Below are 19178 nucleotides of genomic sequence, written 5' to 3' on the forward strand. Positions count from 1 at the left end.
AGGTACTGAACACAGAGAGAGACACAGAGACAGACTCACATACACAAACACAGACACACAGATTAAGACAAACACAGAGACAGACAGACACACACAGACAGACTGAGACACACAGACAAAGACAGAAATACACAGATCCTACACAGACACAGACAGAAACACTCACACACAGAGAGGTCATCTGCAGCCTAGGTACTGCACGAACACAGACAGAGACAGACACAAAAAACTGAGAACCAGAATATGCCCCCTTTTTAATTTCTAGTGGCAAAGGTTTCTTATACGAATAAGCAGCTAAGTCTTGAAAGCAGGTGAGTTGATCCCAACCAACACTTCAAATGCAGCGCAGGACCAGAGGGCACACAGTGTGGAAATAGACTGAGGACAGAGGGAAGGGGTCACCTCTTCACACAGGGAGGGGTGAGGGGGTGGAAGGGGTTGTCAAGTGTTCCCAAAGGGGTTCCCAAAGGGTTACCGAGCCACGTTGTTGATGCTGAATCACCAGGATCCTTTTATGACCCGACTTGAACAAAGTTTCTGAGATCCAGTCAGAACCGGACGAGCTCTGACGGGGGCCCAACCGCCTCCTCTCGCTGGTGGATTTCGCTCCTCTGTTCTGGCGCAGGGACTGGGAAGGGAGCTGAGGTCAGTGTAGCCTCCGGACCTTGCCTGCTTACTGTGCAATATGTACTGTTTCAGAGTGGCATCATGATGTTTCAGATAACCAGTCGGAGTACTCCGTGGGGTCTGAAGAGGAGGATGAAGATTTCGATGAGCGGCCTGAAGGTACCGGGGGTGGAGCTGGGTGGAGGGGGGGGGGGGGGGAGAGGCACAGCAAATACAAACCGACAACTGCGAGAGAACGTGCGTCAAAGATTCTTTCTTATTGAGAGCTTTCTTTGGTGTTTTTTTTTTAGGCCAGGGACAGACACACAGCCACAGAGTGCCGTTGCAGGGGTGGCAAAATCAGTTTGATCCATTCCTGGTTTTTACTATGAGTTTAATGAGACAAGCATGAAAGCACGGTAAAGCATAGCTAAGTACTGTGAAGTGCAGGGAGGTATGGTAATGCATATTAATAAACCTGATGCATGGTAAAACGATGGGGGAAAGCACAGACATTTTACCATGGTAAGCTTTAATAAGGAACCAAGTAAAATGTTATTAGTTCAAGCCCTGTAACTTTTTTTTGTGCCCAGTTATTGTCCCCCCCCCCCACAGTTTAGTCCAGTTTTGTGCTGCCAGGTGATGAGGGCCTAGACTCTGCTAGCTGTCTCTGAGCCCTTGGGGGCTGTGTGTGTTCCTGGGGGGCCGCGGAGAGGAGAAACGACCCCCCCTCATTCACACAGACAGGAAGCTGCCAGCAGACAGGCAGCGCTGGGGGCAGCTAAAGCACAGGAGTGGGCCTTCAGAGTGGCCCTCCCCTTCGCACTCACAGCACAGGTGTTAGTACAGGAGGGCAGTCCAGTCTGTGACAATCCCCGGAGCTCGGAGCACAGCTGTGAGCTTCTAAAGGCGTATCTGATGGTACGGCACAGTTAAGTTTCCTTTCGGAAAAGTGTCTCGACCCTTCTAGAACTTTCCCCATAGCAAAAGCAGGGGAGGAGGGAATTGATCATTCTGAGCTGGGGAGGAAAACCTGGGGGGGAAATAATCGGGCAGATAACGATTTTTACGAAAATATCGTGAAAAGGGAGGGCAAGGTACTTGGGCGACTGGGTTTGAATTAGTCTTCCAGGTGAAACGAGGGCTGGTCTGAGCGCTGTGTGCCTGTTGGGATAGCGATGGTTAGCGGCTCAGCGGTAAACCAGCCTCCTTACCCTCGTCTGACCCCCACCCTGTGTCTTTTCATTTCATTTCCCGGCTGTGAAGGTCGCAGGCAGTCTCGACGACAACTAAGAAACGACAAAGACAAGCCCTTACCCCCCCTGCTGGCCAGAGTCGGGGGCAACATCGAGGTACGTGCCGGGAGGGATCTGTTGAAAAATAATTATAGTTAAAATAGACAATGCAGGAGGTTACGTGTGAGTAACATTAGTTTTTAACGATGCAGACCAGCGTTTGGGCTCTGTAGTGCCTTCATCAGTGTTATTGAAACTAGACTGAGTCAAGCAGACCAGCGTTTGGGCTCTAGTGCCTTCATCAGTGTTATTGAAACTAGACTGAGTCAAGCAGACCAGCGTTTGGGCTCTAGTGCCTTCATCAGTGTTATTGAAACTAGACTGAGTCAAGCAGACCAGCGTTTGGGCTCTAGTGCCTTCATCAGTGTTATTTGATGCAGTCCAGGGTTTGCTATAGTGCCTTGTCCATGGTGTGGTGACCCTGCTTCCCTCCCTCCCTCCCTGCCTGTCTGTGTTGCAGGTGCTGGGGTTCAACACTCGGCAGCGCAAGGCTTTCCTGAACGCAGTGATGCGCTGGGGGATGCCCTCACAGGACGCCTTCTCCTGCCACTGGCTGGTCCGAGACCTGCGGGTGAAGACCGAGAAGGAGTTCAAGTGAGTTTCACGAGCGATCGTCACGCGCAGAGTTATACATGGGATAAGCAAGCAGCAGCCCACTGGTTACCCGAGCAATATTTATAAGCTGCGGAGGTGAGCCTGTTCCGTTATTATTCAATAAGGGAACGGTAAATCAAGCATGGCTGTGATGACACCTGTTGCCGTGGACTCTCGAGCCCTGTTCAGCCCAGCCACAGGGTCGCATTGTCAGTCTAACGCAGAGTTACAGGTAGGCTTGGTGGTCCAGTGGTTAAAGAAAAGGGTTTCCCAGTTCAAATCCCGGCTCAGCCGCTGACTCACTGTGTGTGTGTGTGACCCTGAGCAAGTCACTTAACCTCCTTGTGCTCCGTCCTGCGGATGAGACGTAAAACAAACGAGGTCCTATTGGAAGTGACTCTGCAGCAGCAGTTGGGGGTGAACTATGCATCATCAACTAGTCTCTGTAGTAGCTTTGGATAAAAGCGTCTGCTGAATGACTCGATAGTAATTATAATAATAATATTAATACTGTGAGTGTGGTTGTGTCTCCCTGGCAGGGCGTACGTGTCTCTCTTCATGAGGCACCTCTGTGAGCCGGTAGCAGATGGCTCAGAGACTTTCGCAGACGGGGTCCCCAGAGAGGGGCTGTGCAGGCAGCCAGTGCTCACCCGCATCGGGGTCCTGAGCCTGCTCAAGAAGAAGGTGAGAACCGGGGCCAAAGAACCAACGGCTGGAGCAGTGGTACTCCAGTCTGGTCCAGGTCTTTTTTTCAGTCAGGTCCTCAGTGTAGTTAATTGCCTCTTTGCAGGTTCAGTGAGCTATTTTAGAACCTGCTTGGAGTAAAAATCTGGACTGGAGTGGATCCCCGGGGCCAGGCTTGAGTACCACTGAGCTGGAGGAGCTACAGTGGTAGTGAGCGGTGCCGTCACAAAGACCTGCAGCTTCCACTGCATTCATCCTCCACGCACGTGCCTGTCCATTTACTGAATTTAGGTTTTCGAATGTGTAGTTTGAAAAATATGTTTTAGCAAACGTGTGTCTCTCGTTTTAGACCGAGGCAGACCAGCGTTTGGGCTCTGGTGCCTTCATCAGTGTTATTGAAACTAGAAGAGACTGAGTCAAGCAGACCAGCGTTTGGTCTCCAGTGCCTTCATCAGTGTTATTGAAACTAGAAGAGACTGAGTCAAGCAGACCAGCGTTTGGGCTCTAGTGCCTTCATCAGTGTTATTGAAACTAAACTGAGTCAAGCAGACCAGCGTTTGGGCTCTAGTGCCTTCATCAGTGTTATTGAAACTAAACTGAGTCAAGCAGACCAGCGTTTGTGGTCCAGTGTCTTCATCAGTAAGATGCTAAGCGTGAGTGTGGAGTGGAGTGTGTGGGATTGTTTTATCCGCTCTGCCTCTCCTTGTTTCTCCAGGTCCAGGAGTTCGAGCACATCAACGGGAAGTGGAGCCTGCCGGAGCTGAAGCCGGAGAGCAGCGGCGACTCAAAGAAATCCTCCCGGGCCTCGTCCCCCGCCATCCGGACGGTCGCCACGACCCCGGAGCCCAGCGGAAACAGCACCCCCTGCACCTCCCAGCCAGGTACTGCACCCTGATCACACTCCCCGGTACTGCAGTACTACACACACACAAACACACACACACACACACACACTCACTACTGTCCCCTGGATGAACTGACCGGTACTGCAGGGGCTGTGACCTGCACACACACACACACACACACACTGCTCACTGCTCACTCCTGCCCCTTCCACACTCCAATCTCTGCGATGCATAAAAGCCGACGCAGAAACGAAGAAGGCGTCCCGGCAAACCATTGACAGAGGTTTACCTCGTGTCGTGTCACCTGCCGTTGTTACACTGTTGTTTCGTCTGCCACAGCTACCCCCGCCCCCGTCGACAGAGGAGAGAAGAGCGTGAAGGATGGAGAGCCGGAGGAAACGGAGGGCAAAGAGGAGAAAACAGAGAAGGAATCAAAGAGTGCGGAGAGCGGCCGCACCTCAGAGGTACCTGGAAGTACATAGAAAGACTTTGAGTTTTCATTTCCAATCTGATCGTGATTATAGGACAGTTCTCTGTTCATTATACAACACACTTTACAATTCTCATGTTTCCAGATGTGATAAAACTTGCTATTGACATTATTTACCCTGCAGTACAGGGATGGCAGTAAGACTGCTGTTGCATAGTCATTTTGATCTATTCCTGGTTTCGCTACAAGTTTAATAAGACACACCTGAGCTTGTTACCTATTAATTAGTTATTATCAATAATTAGTCATTTAGCAGTCGCTTTTAGCCAAAGCGACTTACAGAGACTAGGGAGTGAACTATGCATCATCAACAACTGCTGCTGCAGAGTCACTTCCAATAGGATCTTGTTTGTTTTACATCTCATGCGAAGGGCAGAGCACAAGGAGGTGAAGTGACTCGCTCAGGGTCACACACAGTGAGACAGCAGTTGAGCTGGGATTTGAACCGGGAACCTCCTTTCTTTAACCACTGGACCACCAAGCCAACTTACCTATACACATTGTGACTAACCAAGCTCGTAATAAAACCTGGAATGGGTCAAACCGCTGTGCAACAGGAGTCTTATTTCCATCCCTGTATTGGTATATTTTTTCATTATACAGATAGCTCTAATTTTGACTAGACGGAGCTAGACTGGGATACAGTGTCACAGCGAGTAACCCTGCGGTCTGTGCCTCTGTCCTTGTCGCTGTGTTTTAGCAGCAGCCTGTACTGGTTCCTGAGGGCAGCTCCCAGGCAGTCACCCCCAGTGAGACACCTGAAAGTCAGGCAGCGGAGTCGGGAGAGGAGGGCAAAGACCCACCACAGAGTGAGGATAAGAAACTAGAGGAACCGGGAGACCAGGACACAGCAACAGCGCCACCTACAGCCCCAGAGGAGACTCAAGGTACAGACGAGAGTTAGAATCGGTTCTTGTGACATTATCAAATAATTTGATCGTCAAGCGGACCAGCGTTTGGGCTCTAGTGCCTTCATCAGTGTTATTGAAACTAAACTGAGTCAAGCAGACCAGCGTTTGGGCTCCAGTGCCTTCATCAGTGTTATTGAAACTAAACTGAGTCAAGCAGACCAGCGTTTGGGCTCTAGTGCCTTCATCAGTGTTATTGAAACTAAACTGAGTCAAGCAGACCAGCGTTTGGGCTCTAGTGCCTTCATCAGTGTTATTGAAACTAAACTGAGTCAAGCAGACCAGCGTTTGGGCTCTAGTGCCTTCATCAGTGTTATTGAAACTAAACTGAGTCAAGCAGACCAGCGTTTGGGCTCTAGTGCCTTCATCAGTGTTATTGAAACTAAACTGAGTCAAGCAGACCAGCATTTGGGCTCTAGTGCCTTCATCAGCGTTATTAAATGTATCCCGATGTTTTCTTGCAGATTCTGTGAAGAAAGAAGATATAAAGATGGAATTGAAGCAGGCTGAGATCCAGGATACCAAGGGCCCCACAGAGACCCCCGCCACAGAGGTTAAGAAAGGTAAACGTCAACCAGCCTTTCCTGTCAGCAACCAGTCAGCTGCTTCCTCTCAATGACTGGCATGCCTGCAGCAGGCGCCAAACGTGTAATTCAAGGAAAACAAAGCAAGCAAACTGAGAACGTTCTCCTACCTATACTGCAGCAGTTTTAAAACGCTTGCGATATCGTGTTCTCTTTCTGAACTGGCCTGTAGAGTGAATGGAAGTGTGTGTGTGAGGGGCTGTGGTCTGTCTCGTCTGCGATCGTTTTAATGGATGTTCTTGTTTTGTTTTTTGGGGGGTTTTTTTTCGCAGAGGAAGTTAAGATTGAGAAGGAGGCTGGAAGGGCGACCGCAGTGCCTGCTGGGAAGGAGGAGGCTGGCGGCCGGGGGAGCGGGAGGAGAGAGGAGAGGAGCGAGCGGCCGCGGTTCATGTTCAACATCGCAGACGGAGGGTTCACAGGTACAGACACACAGACAGACACACATACAGGCAGGCAGGCAGACACACAGACAGGCACAGGCAGACACAGACACAGGCAGGTAGACACAGACACAGGCAGACACAGACAGACACACAGACAGGCAGGCAGACACACAGACAGGCAGACAGACAGGCAGGCAGACAGACAGATGGAGGCAGACGCAGACACAGGCAGGTAGACACAGACAGTCACAGACACAGACAGACACACAGACACAGACAGGCAGGCAGACACAGACAGACACACAGACAGGCAGGCAGACACACAGACAGACAGACAGGCAGGCAGACACACAGACAGGCAGGCAGACACAGACAGACATAGACAGATGGAGGCAGACGCAGACACAGGCAGGTAGACACAGACAGTCACAGACACAGACAGACACACAGACACAGGCAGGCAGACACAGACACAGACAGACATAGACAGATGGAGGCAGACGCAGACACAGGCAGGTAGACACAGACAGTCACAGACACAGACAGACACACAGACACAGACAGGCAGGCAGACACAGACAGACACACAGACAGGCAGGCAGACACACAGACAGGCAGACAGACAGGCAGGCAGACACACAGACACAGACAGACATAGACAGATGGAGGAAGACGCAGACACAGGCAGGTAGACACAGACAGTCACAGACACACAGACACAGACAGGCAGGCAGACACAGACAGACACACAGACAGGCAGGCAGACACACAGACTGGCAGACACAGACAGACACACAGACAGACACAGACAGGCAGGCAGGCAGAGAAAGCTTCTTACAGCAAAAGCCGAGGCTTTTGAATCCACTCTCCTTGCAAACAAATCTTTCATCTTGTTAATGACCCCAAAATCCCAACACTATTTTCTAACATGGCCACATCTCTCTGTATCTCTCTCTCCTCTCTCTCTCTCTCTCTCTCTTCTCCCTCTCTCTCTCTCTCTCTCTCTCTCTCTCTCTCTCTTGCAGAGCTGCACACGATATGGCAGAATGAAGAGCGTGCCGCCATCTCCTCTGGCAAAATCAATGAAATTTGGCACCGTCGCCATGACTACTGGCTGCTAGCGGGCATCGTGGTGTATCCCTCTGTATACATCCTGTTAGAAAGACACTGACAGGAATCAAAACAAGGCTGCTGTTGCATCGCGGTTTCACCCATTCATAGCAGGTTTTACTACGAGCTTGGTCAGCCACAGTGTGTGTACAGGCAACAAGCTCAGGTGAGTCTTATTAAACTCATAGTGAAACCAGGAATGGGTCAAACTGCTACGCAGTGTCTGTGTGTCTCTGTCCCTGTGTGTGTGTGTTTCTCTGTGTGTCTGTGTCTGAGCGTGTATGTGTGTGCCTGTGTCTTGTAAGAGGTTTGATTTCTTCTCAAAAATAATTAATCTTCTTCAAGTTAATCAAAAATAGTTTATTCAGGAATCAAAGTGCAAGCAGGAACAAAGCAAATCAAAGAACACATGCAGCATGCGGTAGACCTCAGGAGGTGTAGCGTCTGAGCTGGCATCAGTGGAGATGTTAGTTTCTGAGCCAGCATCAGTGGAGATGTTTCTTAGCTGAGCAAAGAAATGACTTCGCACAGCACAGATACGCAGCTAGCTTACGTCATTTCCTTGACCAGATTTGGGCTTATTTCCCTAGCATGGTGCGAGACAAAGCTCATTAAAAGTTAACATTTGCGTTTCCTGTTCACTTTGCCAATGTCAGCAGAAACCCAGATAACAAGAAGTTACTTTTAAGAACAACGCTATGAGGTTTTTCTCAATTCTCGCAGGCAGCAAAGCGCCATACCCGCGCATCACAAGGTTGAACGACAAGCTGGTGATTGCAAACGGCTGATGTGCACCAGCCATGTACAGCTTCATTTTAAGAGTTTATTAACCCTGCGTTGATTCAGAGCTTACATTAAAACACAGGAAAATCACACAGTGTTTACAGACAGTTAAAACGATTTCTTTACCATTTAAATGGGAAGCATTATACGGGTTGTATAATGAAAAGGAACAAAGGCTGATGAAACAATATTTAACTGGAACAGTGTGTACCCTGCCCCACACAAGGTGCGTGGTTATCAGAAAAAGCTGGTTATGTAAGTGTTCCAATTGTATAGTGTGTTGTTATGCGTTCTGTGACACCTAAAATTATAGCGTGTCACTTTTAAAAAGTAAATGGTTTTAGAACCAGTTTCAATTGCTTTGATTATGGTTTGTACGTAGGCTCAAAACAGCTTATTAAGCAAAAACAATGTATGCAGAAACAAGTGTGTTGTCTGTCCCCAGGCCACATCTGCACTCTGAGGTATGAAAAGCCAGTCGCTCCAACATGGGTGTATTTCGGGCCACGTGCCAAGCTAAAGGGGTTAAGGTCAGGGAAATACACAGGCAAAAATCCTTACAGTCTCTTGAGAGTCTGTGTCTGTTTCTCTGTGTGTGTCTCTTTCTCTGTGTGTGTCTCTTTCTCTGTCGGTGTCTGAGTGTGTATGTGTGTGTCTCTGTCCCTGTGTGTCCCCGTCCCTGTGTGTCCCCGTCCCTGTGTGTCCCTGTCCCTGTGTGTCCCCGTCCCTGTGTGTCCCCGTCCCTGTATGTCTCTGTCCCTGTGTGTCCCCGTCCCTGTGTGTCTCTGTCCCTGTGTGTCCCATCCCTGTGTCCCTGCTGGTTGTGTCTCCTTGACCCCCTCAGTCACGGCTACGCTCGCTGGCAGGACCTCCAGAGTGACAGCCGGTTCAGCATCATTAACGAGCCGTTCAGGAGTGAGAGCAGCAAGGGCAACTTCCTGGAGATGAAGAACAAGTTCCTAGCTCGCAGGTTCAAGGTGAGGACCCCCTCGCTCCCCGTGTCTCTCTCTGTATTCACTCTCTCTTTACATTGACTCTCTCCCTCCTTGCCTCTCTCTCTGCATTGCCCCTCTCTGCATTCTCTGTCTCTCGCTCTGCATTGCCCTTCTCTGCATTCACTCTCTCTCTCTCTCTCTCTGCATTGCCTCACTGTATTCTCTCTCTCTCTCTCTCCCTGCATTGCCTCTCTCTATTCTCTCTTTCTCTCTCTGCATTCTCTCTGTATTCACTCTCTCTCTCTCTCTGTCTCTCTCTCTCTCTCTCTCTCTCTCTCTCTCTGCATTGCCTCTCTCTGTATTCTCTCTTTCTCTAGCTGCTGGAGCAGGCCCTGGTGATTGAGGAGCAGCTCCGACGCGCTGCCTACCTCAACATGAGGCAGGAGTCCAGCCACCCCGCCATGGCTCTGAGCGCCCGCTTCACAGAGGCGGAGTGCCTGGCTGAGAGCCACCAGCACCTGTCCAAGGAGTCCCTGGCAGGGAACAAGCCCGCCAACGCAGTCCTGCACAGGGGTGAGTGAGTCCTGCACAGCGCTTCCACTGTGTCTCTGGCTGTGCTCCAGTGTGTCGTTGCCCCTGGTTACAGTGTGTCTCTGGCTGTGCTCCAGTGTGTCGTTGCCCCTGGTTACAGTGTGTCTCTGGCTGTGCTCCAGTGTGTCGTTGCCCCTGGTTACAGTGTGTCTCTGGCTGTGCTCCAGTGTGTCGTTGCCCCTGGTTACAGTGTGTCTCTGGCTGTGCTCCAGTGTGTCGTTGCCCCTGGTTACAGTGTGTCTCTGGCTGTGCTCCAGTGTGTCGTTGCCCCTGGTTACAGTGTGTCTCTGGCTGTGCTCCAGTGTGTCGTTGCCCCTGGTTACAGTGTGTCTCTGGCTGTGCTCCAGTGTGTCGTTGCCCCTGGTTACAGTGTGTCTCTGGCTGTGTTTCAGTGTTGAACCAGCTGGAGGAGCTGCTGAGTGACATGAAGGCCGATGTGAGCCGCCTCCCCGCCTCGCTGTCCCGCCTCCCCCCCATCGCAGCGCGGCTGCACATGTCAGAGAGGAGCATCCTGAGCAGACTGGCCAGCAAGGGCAGTGAAGCCCAGAGCAGCACGGTACGGACTGACACACAGACACACACAGAGACTGAAACACACTGACACACAGACACACTGACACACAGACACACTGACACACAGAGACTGAAACACACTGACACACAGACACACTGACACACAGAGACTGAAACACACTGACACTGAGACACACTGACACACAGAGACTGAAACACACTGACACACAGACACACTGACACACAGAGACTGAAACACTGACACTGAGACACACTGAGACTGAAACACACTGACACACAGAGACTGAAACACACTGACACACTGACACACAGACACACACAGAGACTGAAACACACTGACACACAGACACACTGACACACAGAGACTGAAACACTGACACTGAGACACACTGAGACTGAAACACACTGACACACAGAGACTGAAACACAGACACTGAGACACACTGAGACTGAAACACAGACACAGAGACACACTGAGACTGAAACACACTGACACACAGAGACTGAAACACACTGACACACTGACACACAGACACACACAGAGACTGAAACACACTGACACACAGACACACTGACACACAGAGACTGAAACACTGACACTGAGACACACTGACACTGCGACACACTGAGACTGAAACACAGACACAGAGACACACTGAGACTGAAACACACTGACACACAGACACACTGACACACAGAGACTGAGACACACTGACACTGAGACACACTGAGACTGAAACACAGACACAGAGACACACTGAGACTGAAACACAGACACACAGACACACACAGAGACTGAAACACACTGACACACAGACACACTGACACACAGAGACTGAGACACACTGACACTGAGACACACTGAGACTGAAACACAGACACAGAGACACACTGAGACTGAAACACACTGACACACAGACACACTGACACACAGAGACTGAGACACACTGACACTGAGACACACTGAGACTGAAACACAGACACAGAGACACACTGAGACTGAAACACAGACACAGAGACACACACAGAGACTGAAACACACCGACACACAGAGACTGAAACTCTGGCACTGAGACACACAGAGACTGAAACACTGACACTGAGACACACAGAGACTGAAACACACTGACACACAGAGACACTGACACACTGGCACTGAGACACACAGAGACTGAAACACACTGACACACTGAGACACACTGACACACAGAGACTGAAACACACTGACACTGAGACACAGACACACAGAGACACACAAACACTGACACACAGAGACTGAAACACTGACACTGAGACACACTGACACTGAGACACACTGAGACTGAAACACAGACACAGAGACACACACAGAGACTGAAACACACTGACACACAGAGACTGAAACTCTGGCACTGAGACACACAGACTGAAACACTGACACTGAGACACACAGACACACTGACACACAGAGACTGAAACACACTGACACTGAGACACACAGACACACTGACACACTGAGACTGAAACACAGACACAGAGACTGTAACACACTGACACACTGGCACTGAGACACACAGAGACTGAAACACACTGACACACTGGCACTGAGACACACAGAGACTGAAACACACTGAGACACACTGACACACAGAGACTGAAACACACTGACACTGAGACACAGACACACACAGAGACACACAAACACTGAGAGACAGAAACACTGACGCACAGATACACAGACACTCACAGACACAAGGACACTGACACCGTTGTTAATAATGTAACCCAGTGGTTCCTGTTCCAGCGCTGTCCTCTTCTCTCCCTGCAGCCCATCCCCCCCGGACCATATGCCACGCCCCCCAACTTTGGGCCAGCCTTTAGCCCCGCCCCTTCGGGGACTGTGACGACGGGAGGAGCCAATTACAGCCAGATGGCGCCAGGGTCCTTCATATCAGGTGAGTCCAGCTCGAACCAGCTGGCAGCCATGGGGCATGGCAACGAATCCCAGCGAGGATTCAGAGCCTAGACAGGGGAGGCAGAACCCATTCCGTGTCCAAAACGTTTCAACCCCAGCATTAAAAACACCGCTGAACTTGAACGCATATTGAGAATGTTTGTGACCTACCGGAAAACCTGTCTTTTGAGATTCCCTCCATTAGAGGGTCTGTTGCTCTGTGATGCACCACAACAGAGAGGGATGCTGAAGCGTGTTAAGAAACAGCAAAGTGTAATAAAGCGCAGTGAAAGCATGGTGAAGCACAGGGAAGCATTGTAAAGCACAGAGAGGTCTGGTGAAGCACAGGGAAGCATTGTAAAGCACAGAGAGGTATGTTAAAGCATAGGGAAGCATTGTAAAGCACAGAGAGGTGTGGTAAAGCATAGGCAAGCATTGTAAAGCACAGAGAGGTCTGGTAAAGCATAGGGAAGCATTGTAAAGCACAGAGAGGTATGGTAAAGCATAGGGAAGCATTGTAAAGCACAGAGAGGTGTGGTAAAGCATAGGGAAGCATTGCAAAGCACAGAGAGGTATGGTAAAGCATAGGGAAGCATTGTAAAGCACAGAGAGGTGTGGTAAAGCATAGGGAAGCATTGTAAAGCACAGAGAGGTGTGGTAAAGCATAGGGAAGCATTGTAAAGCACAGAGAGGTGTGGTAAAGCATAGGGAAGCATTGTAAAGCACAGAGAGGTCTGGTGAAGCACAGGGAAGCATTGTAAAGCACAGAGAGGTCTGGTGAAGCACAGGGAAGCATTGTAAAGCACAGAGAGGTCTGGTGAAGCACAGGGAAGCATTGTAAAGCACAGAGAGGTCTGGTAAAGCATAGGGAAGCATTGTAAAGCACAGAGAGGTCTGGTAAAGCATAGGGAAGCATTGTAAAGCACAGAGAGGTGTGGTAAAGCATAGGGAAGCATTGCAAAGCACAGAGAGGTCTGGTAAAGCATATTAAAATTACATGGCATGATAAATGCATAGTATAACCATGGGGAAAGCAAGAGACAACTGCAAAATGACTGCAAGTATAACATGGTAAACTCTTGTAAATGATTAGCGGTGGTTTTGAGAGCTCTGTTATCTCAGTTAACTTTAATACTCAGTGCCACATTTTTCCTTAACAGTCCCATCTGTTTGTTTTTTTTTAAGCACTTGTTTATATAAAAGATTAAATATAGATGAGAGCAATCCAGCTGGCAGCGACGACCGGGAGACTGGGAATTCAGAAAAGAGAAACAAATAACCACACAGCTTTCTTACACAAACCACCCCGAGCTCCGTCTGCATTGCCAACAAACCCCGGTGATTGGAAAGAAAGAAAGAAAAAGAGTTTTAATTTTAAGATTTAAAACGTTCTACACTGTGTTATTTTACAGTGGTTAGACCTAACAGTTCTAACATCCAAAAAGCATTTGCAAAACTACTTTGAAATAGCATTACATGGAAAAGCACTGCAAAACTACATTGAAAAAGCACTGCAAAACTGCGTAGAACGTAAACATTGTGTTATTTCTTAAGTGGTTAGCTCTAACAAATATAACATCTAACATCAGAAATCTTACATGTTGGGCAAAGTTGTATTGAAATGCATTGCAAAACTATGTGGAAAAGCATTGCAAAACCATACTGAAAAAGCATTGCAAAACCATATTGAAAAAGCATCGCAAAACCATATTGAAAAATGATCGGAAAGCCATATTGAAAAACACTGCAAAGCTACATAGAAAAACACTGCAAAACTATATTGAAAAACACTGCAAAACTATATTGAAAAATAAAAATACACTGCAAAACTGGTCTTTCCTGTGGGGACAAGAATAAGTGACACAAAAAAACAAAAAGCTGTGATATTTCAGGGGCTGTATATACCCCCTGTACGAGAGAAACCCAGGATTAAATCTGAAGCACTGAGATCACTGCCCTAGACCTTGCCCGTATACAGTGTCACTTATCTGACCCACAGAAGCCAGCGCCAGCCAGAAGACCAAGGAGCACGACATCCTCCAGCGGCAGCGCGTGGTGGATCTGTGGAAGGACGGCAAGTCGGAGGGCTCCATCGGGCTGGAGCTGAGGATGCCCAAGTCCACAGTGCACAGCATCATTGTCAAGTACCGGCTCAGCAACACCGTAGAGAACCTGCCCCGTAATGGCAGACCGAAGAAGCCCTGAGCCGGGGGAGAGAGGGACAGAACCACAGGCAAACCTGACTCCCCACCCCCACACACACACACACACACAGAGAGCCACAAGGACAAAGTGTGAAAACAGCACTGCTGCAGAGTCACAAGCCGGACAGAGCCGCAAGGGCAAGATCATTATTAACCCTTAGGGAGGGAGCAAAGAAAATCAACTGGCCGTCGCAAGCAAACAAGGAAGGAGTGAGCAAAGGAACCCAGGGAATGGCAAGAAGCTACAAGGAGACCCGGTCACACACCCCAGCCCAGATTGGTGGGGAGGGGGGGGCGGGGTGGAAGCAATCCCAGTTGCAAGGGAGTCACAACGAGGCGCAAACCAACCCCCGCCACCCCCCCCCTCATCCCATCCCATCTCAGCCAGAACGGAGCACAGAGACCGACAGGGACAGCCAATCAGAGGCAGGGAGGGGGCCGGACTTCACAAGGGACAAAAGGAACCGGCAGACTTTTCTAGCGGAAACGTTGTTTTTATTTTTTTTTGTCTTCGAGTTTCTAAAGTTTCTTTTTGTTTCTTCGTATTTCTGAATTCGGTACGGTCGGGGCGGTTAAGAGCTAACGGTTGTTTGGACGTGTAACTCGGCTGCTTACTCCGGAGTGTGGAGCGGAAGGCAGCTCAGGTGTGGATGTTGTTGTGAGGCTGTTCTGGTCTCCGGTCCTCTCCCAGCACACCGCTGTTGCAGTGCTGTCGGCACCTGACAATAGAAAATGAACGCACGGTTATGCATCACTGTGCTGTACTGCTTCTGAAATCGAATTGTAAAATAAAATCTTGTTTTCCAAAAAAGATATCGATTCCTGTCCCCTCCCCTCATTCCGAGTGCTGCTTCTTGATATGTAGTTTTGCAATGTTTTTCAATATAGTTTTGCAGTGTTTTCAATATAGTTTTGCAATGCTTTTCAATATAGTTTTGCAGTGTTTTCAATATAGTTTTGCAGTGTTTTTCTATGTAGCTTTGCAGTGCTTTTCAGTATAGTTTTGCACAACATGTAAGATTTCTGATGTTGAATGTTAGATTTGTTAGATCTAACCACTTTAACATAACACAGCGTAGACATTATTACACTTTGCTGTACTTTTAACATGGGAAACTCATAACGGTTAGTTAACCCTGCTTTTAATATGCTTTACCAGACCTCTCTGTGCTTTACAATGCTTCCCTATGCTTTACCAGACCTTTCTGTGCTTTACAATGCTTCCCTATGCTTTACCAGACCTCTCTGTGCTTTACAATGCTTCCCTATGCTTTACCACACCTCTCTGTGCTTTACAATGCTTCCCTATGCTTTACCAGACCTCTCTGTGCTTTACAATGCTTCCCTATGCTTTACCAGACCTCTCTGTGCTTTACAATGCTTCCCTTTGCTTTCACTGTGCTTTATTACACTTTGCAGTGTTTTTACTATGAGGAAACGTATTGAATTGATATTTCTGTGTTTTCATTCATTTTTCAATTTTCTTGTTGTCTCTCTCGCTCTCTCCCCCACCAGTGTTGAACGGGCCTCCGGTGACAGTCAAAAAAGAGAGGGATGGGGAGAGTAATGAACGAAAGGAGGGGAGGAGCAGTGGAGAGGTGATCTGCATTGATGACTGACCCTGCCCCCCAGCACATCAGTCATGGATATTCCCAGAATGCACATATACCCCTTTAATAGCACGCCAGAGATTGCAACTCATTTATTGAAACGATTCTGACAGCATTGTGTTTTGAGGACAGACACAGCTGATAAAAGCCATTTTTTAGAGGTTTTTTTTTTAGTGCTGCCGTGGCCGCTGATAGCAGGTAAGGCTTAGTCATGCTGTACTATAACAAGCCCGGGTTCAACCCAGCCAAGCTTCTGACACCCTGTCAAGAACCTCTTACTGGTCCGATTCTCGTGCTCACTGTGATTTGTTGTTTTATTGTAAGTTTCATAACCTTTCGGTTTTGTGATTCACTTTTATATATTTTAAGTGTTTTTAATTGTTTTATTTTGTTGAAGCTTCAACCAAAAAAAAAAATAGTAAGATGAATGTGCAATTCCAGCACTATAGTGTTCAAAATACAGTCTGAAATACTAAAAGAAACGGAATGAATTCAGTGACTAACGTTTCCATTAGAAGTCTTTCTCAGCGTCTTCAGTGTAAATTCAATGGCTAACGTTTCCACTAGAAGTCTCTCAGTGTCTCCAGTGTAAATTCAATGGCTAACGTTTCCACTAGAAGTCTTTCTCAGCGTCTTCAGTGTGAATTCAATGGCTAACGTTTCCACTAGAAGTCTCTCTCAGTGTCTTCAATGTAAATTCAATGGCTAACGTTTCCACTAGAAGTCTTTCTCAGTGTCTTCAGTGTAAATTCAATGACTAACGTTTCCATTAGAAGTCTTTCTCAGCGTCTTCAGTGTGAATTTATACCACTTTGGAAACAAATGAAGACATTGAAAAAAGTGGGAACGTCTGTTGCTGAATTTACACTGAGAAAGACTTCTAGTGGAAACGTTAGCCATTGAATTCACACTGAAGACACTGAGAAAGACTTCTAGTGGAAACGTTAGTCATTGAATTTACACTGAAGACACTGAGAAAGACTTCTAGTGGAAACGTTAGCCATTGAATTTACACTGAAGACACTGAGAAAGACTTCTAGTGGAAACGTTAGTCATTGAATTCACACTGAAGACTCTGAGAAAGACTTCTAGTGGAAACGTTAGTCATTGAATTTATTCCATATTTGTAAATTCGGCATTATTGAGTATTTTTTTGCCCTGGCAGCATTGTCCCTGATATCTAGGCTGTTTTTTCTGTTTTTCTCTTGCTGCTTGTTTAGTTTACTATAATGCACTTTTGACTAAACACAGCCATGTGGATTTAAGGTCATTTCCTGTGTCACTGGTTTGCTTGGCTGTCATCCCTTTAAAGAGAAAACAGCTTAAAATAAAATCTTCTGGTTTTTTGTTTTTTTTTTAACTGCATTTTTTATGTTGTTGGCTGTCATTCTGAGTGGTTGTTACTGTGATTATTCAATTATTATATATATGTTTTTGTTTTTATAAGTCCATGGTAAGGTGTGTTCACTGACGCTTGGAGCAGCTCTTGTTCAATTCTTGTTCCTCTGCCATAGATACATGCAACACAGGCAAGACCAGCCAGTGTCTAATAGAAGTATCGAGTGATCTCCCATTTTGTAAACAATTTCCCATTGTTTTTGCCGGCAGTACACTAGCTGTACACTAGGTGGTGCTGGTGCTTACTATTTCTTTGTATCAGAAAATCAACAGCTATATTTTATTTCAGCTAACTAAAATTAAATACCGCGCAAGAAAATACATTTCTCTTCAGCTAAATATCACTCAGTAACGTACCTTTGTTAGTCTGCAACTTGAAAGCTCACAGTATCCCAAAAAATCGGATCAGTTCACTGCAGTATAGTAATACATAGCTGTGGCCAAAAGTGTAGCGTCACCTAGAATTATAGGATTGAGATATATATATTTAAACATAATTTTGATCTTTAACATCATGTTGTAATCCATTTTTGTCAGTTTTTGTTTTCTTTTAGTGTATGGAAAACCACAAAGCAGTGTGTGATTCAATATTTTAACAAGGTAACATTATTCAGCAGGTTTCATTCGACTTTATGAAGCAGAATCAGTATATATAGGGTGATGCAAAACTTTTGGCCATAGCTGTAGATACACTTTTGATGTATTTTTTTTAATTTTTTTTAAATAATTTTCTTTTAGACACAGCATTTGGCTGAAGGAAACGCAAGCAAGCCAGCACAGCTTAAAAGAACTAAAAGTGATTACCTGCAACGATTTCATATCGCTAGCAAACAGCCGTGGTTAACCGATCAATCCACGGAGCGGGTCGGGTGATCAGTCGATCAACAGAAAGCAGCGAGGTTCAAAAACGTCGTTTGCAACAAGAACGGTTGCGAACTTCGTGGGGAAAAAAAAAAAGTCAGAACCAAAAGAGAGTTTGAAATGTAATTCTGAGGCTCTTGTTGGTGTTATTTATTTATTTTTTTTGTACTGCGTTTTGATTGTGTTCAGTCTTTGGCGTGTGTACCTGCGTTGGTCCTTCTCGTGGGTGTGAGACGTGGAATGAAGATCGTCTCCCTCTCTGTTAAAGTTCGTTCAGGCGAGCGACTCCTACATGCTGTGTGTTCAACAGCGCTACTGCTGCCCACCAACCTGTTCATAATAAAGACATCTCGTCACCCTCTGTCCTGCTGGGGTTTCTTTTTTTTCTCTCTGTTTCTCCAATTGAAACGAGCTGCTGCAGGAATGTTAATAGAGATTTTATTACAGGCACGGAAATGAATTTTAAACATAGCATTAAACATTTACACAGACTTATGTACTCTGTAAGAATATACGTGCATATACTGTCACTTATAAAAGTTTCCCCCATAGTGAAAGCACAGCCAAGGGTAATAGAGAGAGGTGTGGTAAAGCATAGGGAAACATTGTAAAGCACAGAGAGGTCTGGTAAAGCATAGGGAAGCATTGTAAAGCACAGAGAGGTCTGGTAAAGCATAGGGAAGCATTGTAAAGCACAGAGAGGTGTGGTAAAGCATAGAGAGGTGTGGTAAAGCATAGGGAAGCATTGTAAAGCACAGAGAGGTCTGGTAAAGCACAGAGAGGTGTGGTAAAGCATAGGGAAGCATTGTAAAGCACAGAGAGGTCTGGTA

At 47.3% G+C, this 19178-nt stretch overlaps 1 protein-coding gene across 10 annotated transcripts in view; it reads left to right on the forward strand.

The window, feature by feature from the left end:
- Positions 1-18196, forward strand: part of LOC117404551 (chromodomain-helicase-DNA-binding protein 3) — a 40643-nt gene extending 22447 nt beyond the window's left edge. For 3 of the 10 annotated variants that reach the window (XM_059020868.1, XM_059020867.1, XM_059020866.1), the window contains 15 exons: positions 700-786; positions 1873-1958; positions 2362-2495; positions 3035-3179; positions 3895-4060; positions 4364-4488; positions 5215-5401; positions 5887-5985; positions 6279-6425; positions 7415-7523; positions 9127-9259; positions 9595-9790; positions 10201-10364; positions 12150-12276; positions 14275-14778. In XM_059020868.1, coding sequence (XP_058876851.1) covers positions 700-786; positions 1873-1958; positions 2362-2495; positions 3035-3179; positions 3895-4060; positions 4364-4488; positions 5215-5401; positions 5887-5985; positions 6279-6425; positions 7415-7523; positions 9127-9259; positions 9595-9790; positions 10201-10364; positions 12150-12276; positions 14275-14480 — 2111 coding nt within the window. In that variant the 3' untranslated portion in view covers positions 14481-14778. Of the gene's footprint in view, positions 1-699; positions 787-1872; positions 1959-2361; positions 2496-3034; positions 3180-3894; positions 4061-4363; positions 4489-5214; positions 5402-5886; positions 5986-6278; positions 6426-7414; positions 7524-9126; positions 9260-9594; positions 9791-10200; positions 10365-12149; positions 12277-14274; positions 14779-15994 lie in introns of those variants that run through there. The other 7 variants (XM_059020872.1, XM_059020873.1, XM_059020869.1 and 4 more) reach the window with 7 other exon arrangements.
- Positions 18197-19178: the final 982 nt, after the last annotated feature.

Source organism: Acipenser ruthenus, unplaced genomic scaffold (assembly GCF_902713425.1).
Source record: "Acipenser ruthenus unplaced genomic scaffold, fAciRut3.2 maternal haplotype, whole genome shotgun sequence".
NCBI classification, from domain to species: domain Eukaryota; kingdom Metazoa; phylum Chordata; class Actinopteri; order Acipenseriformes; family Acipenseridae; genus Acipenser; species Acipenser ruthenus.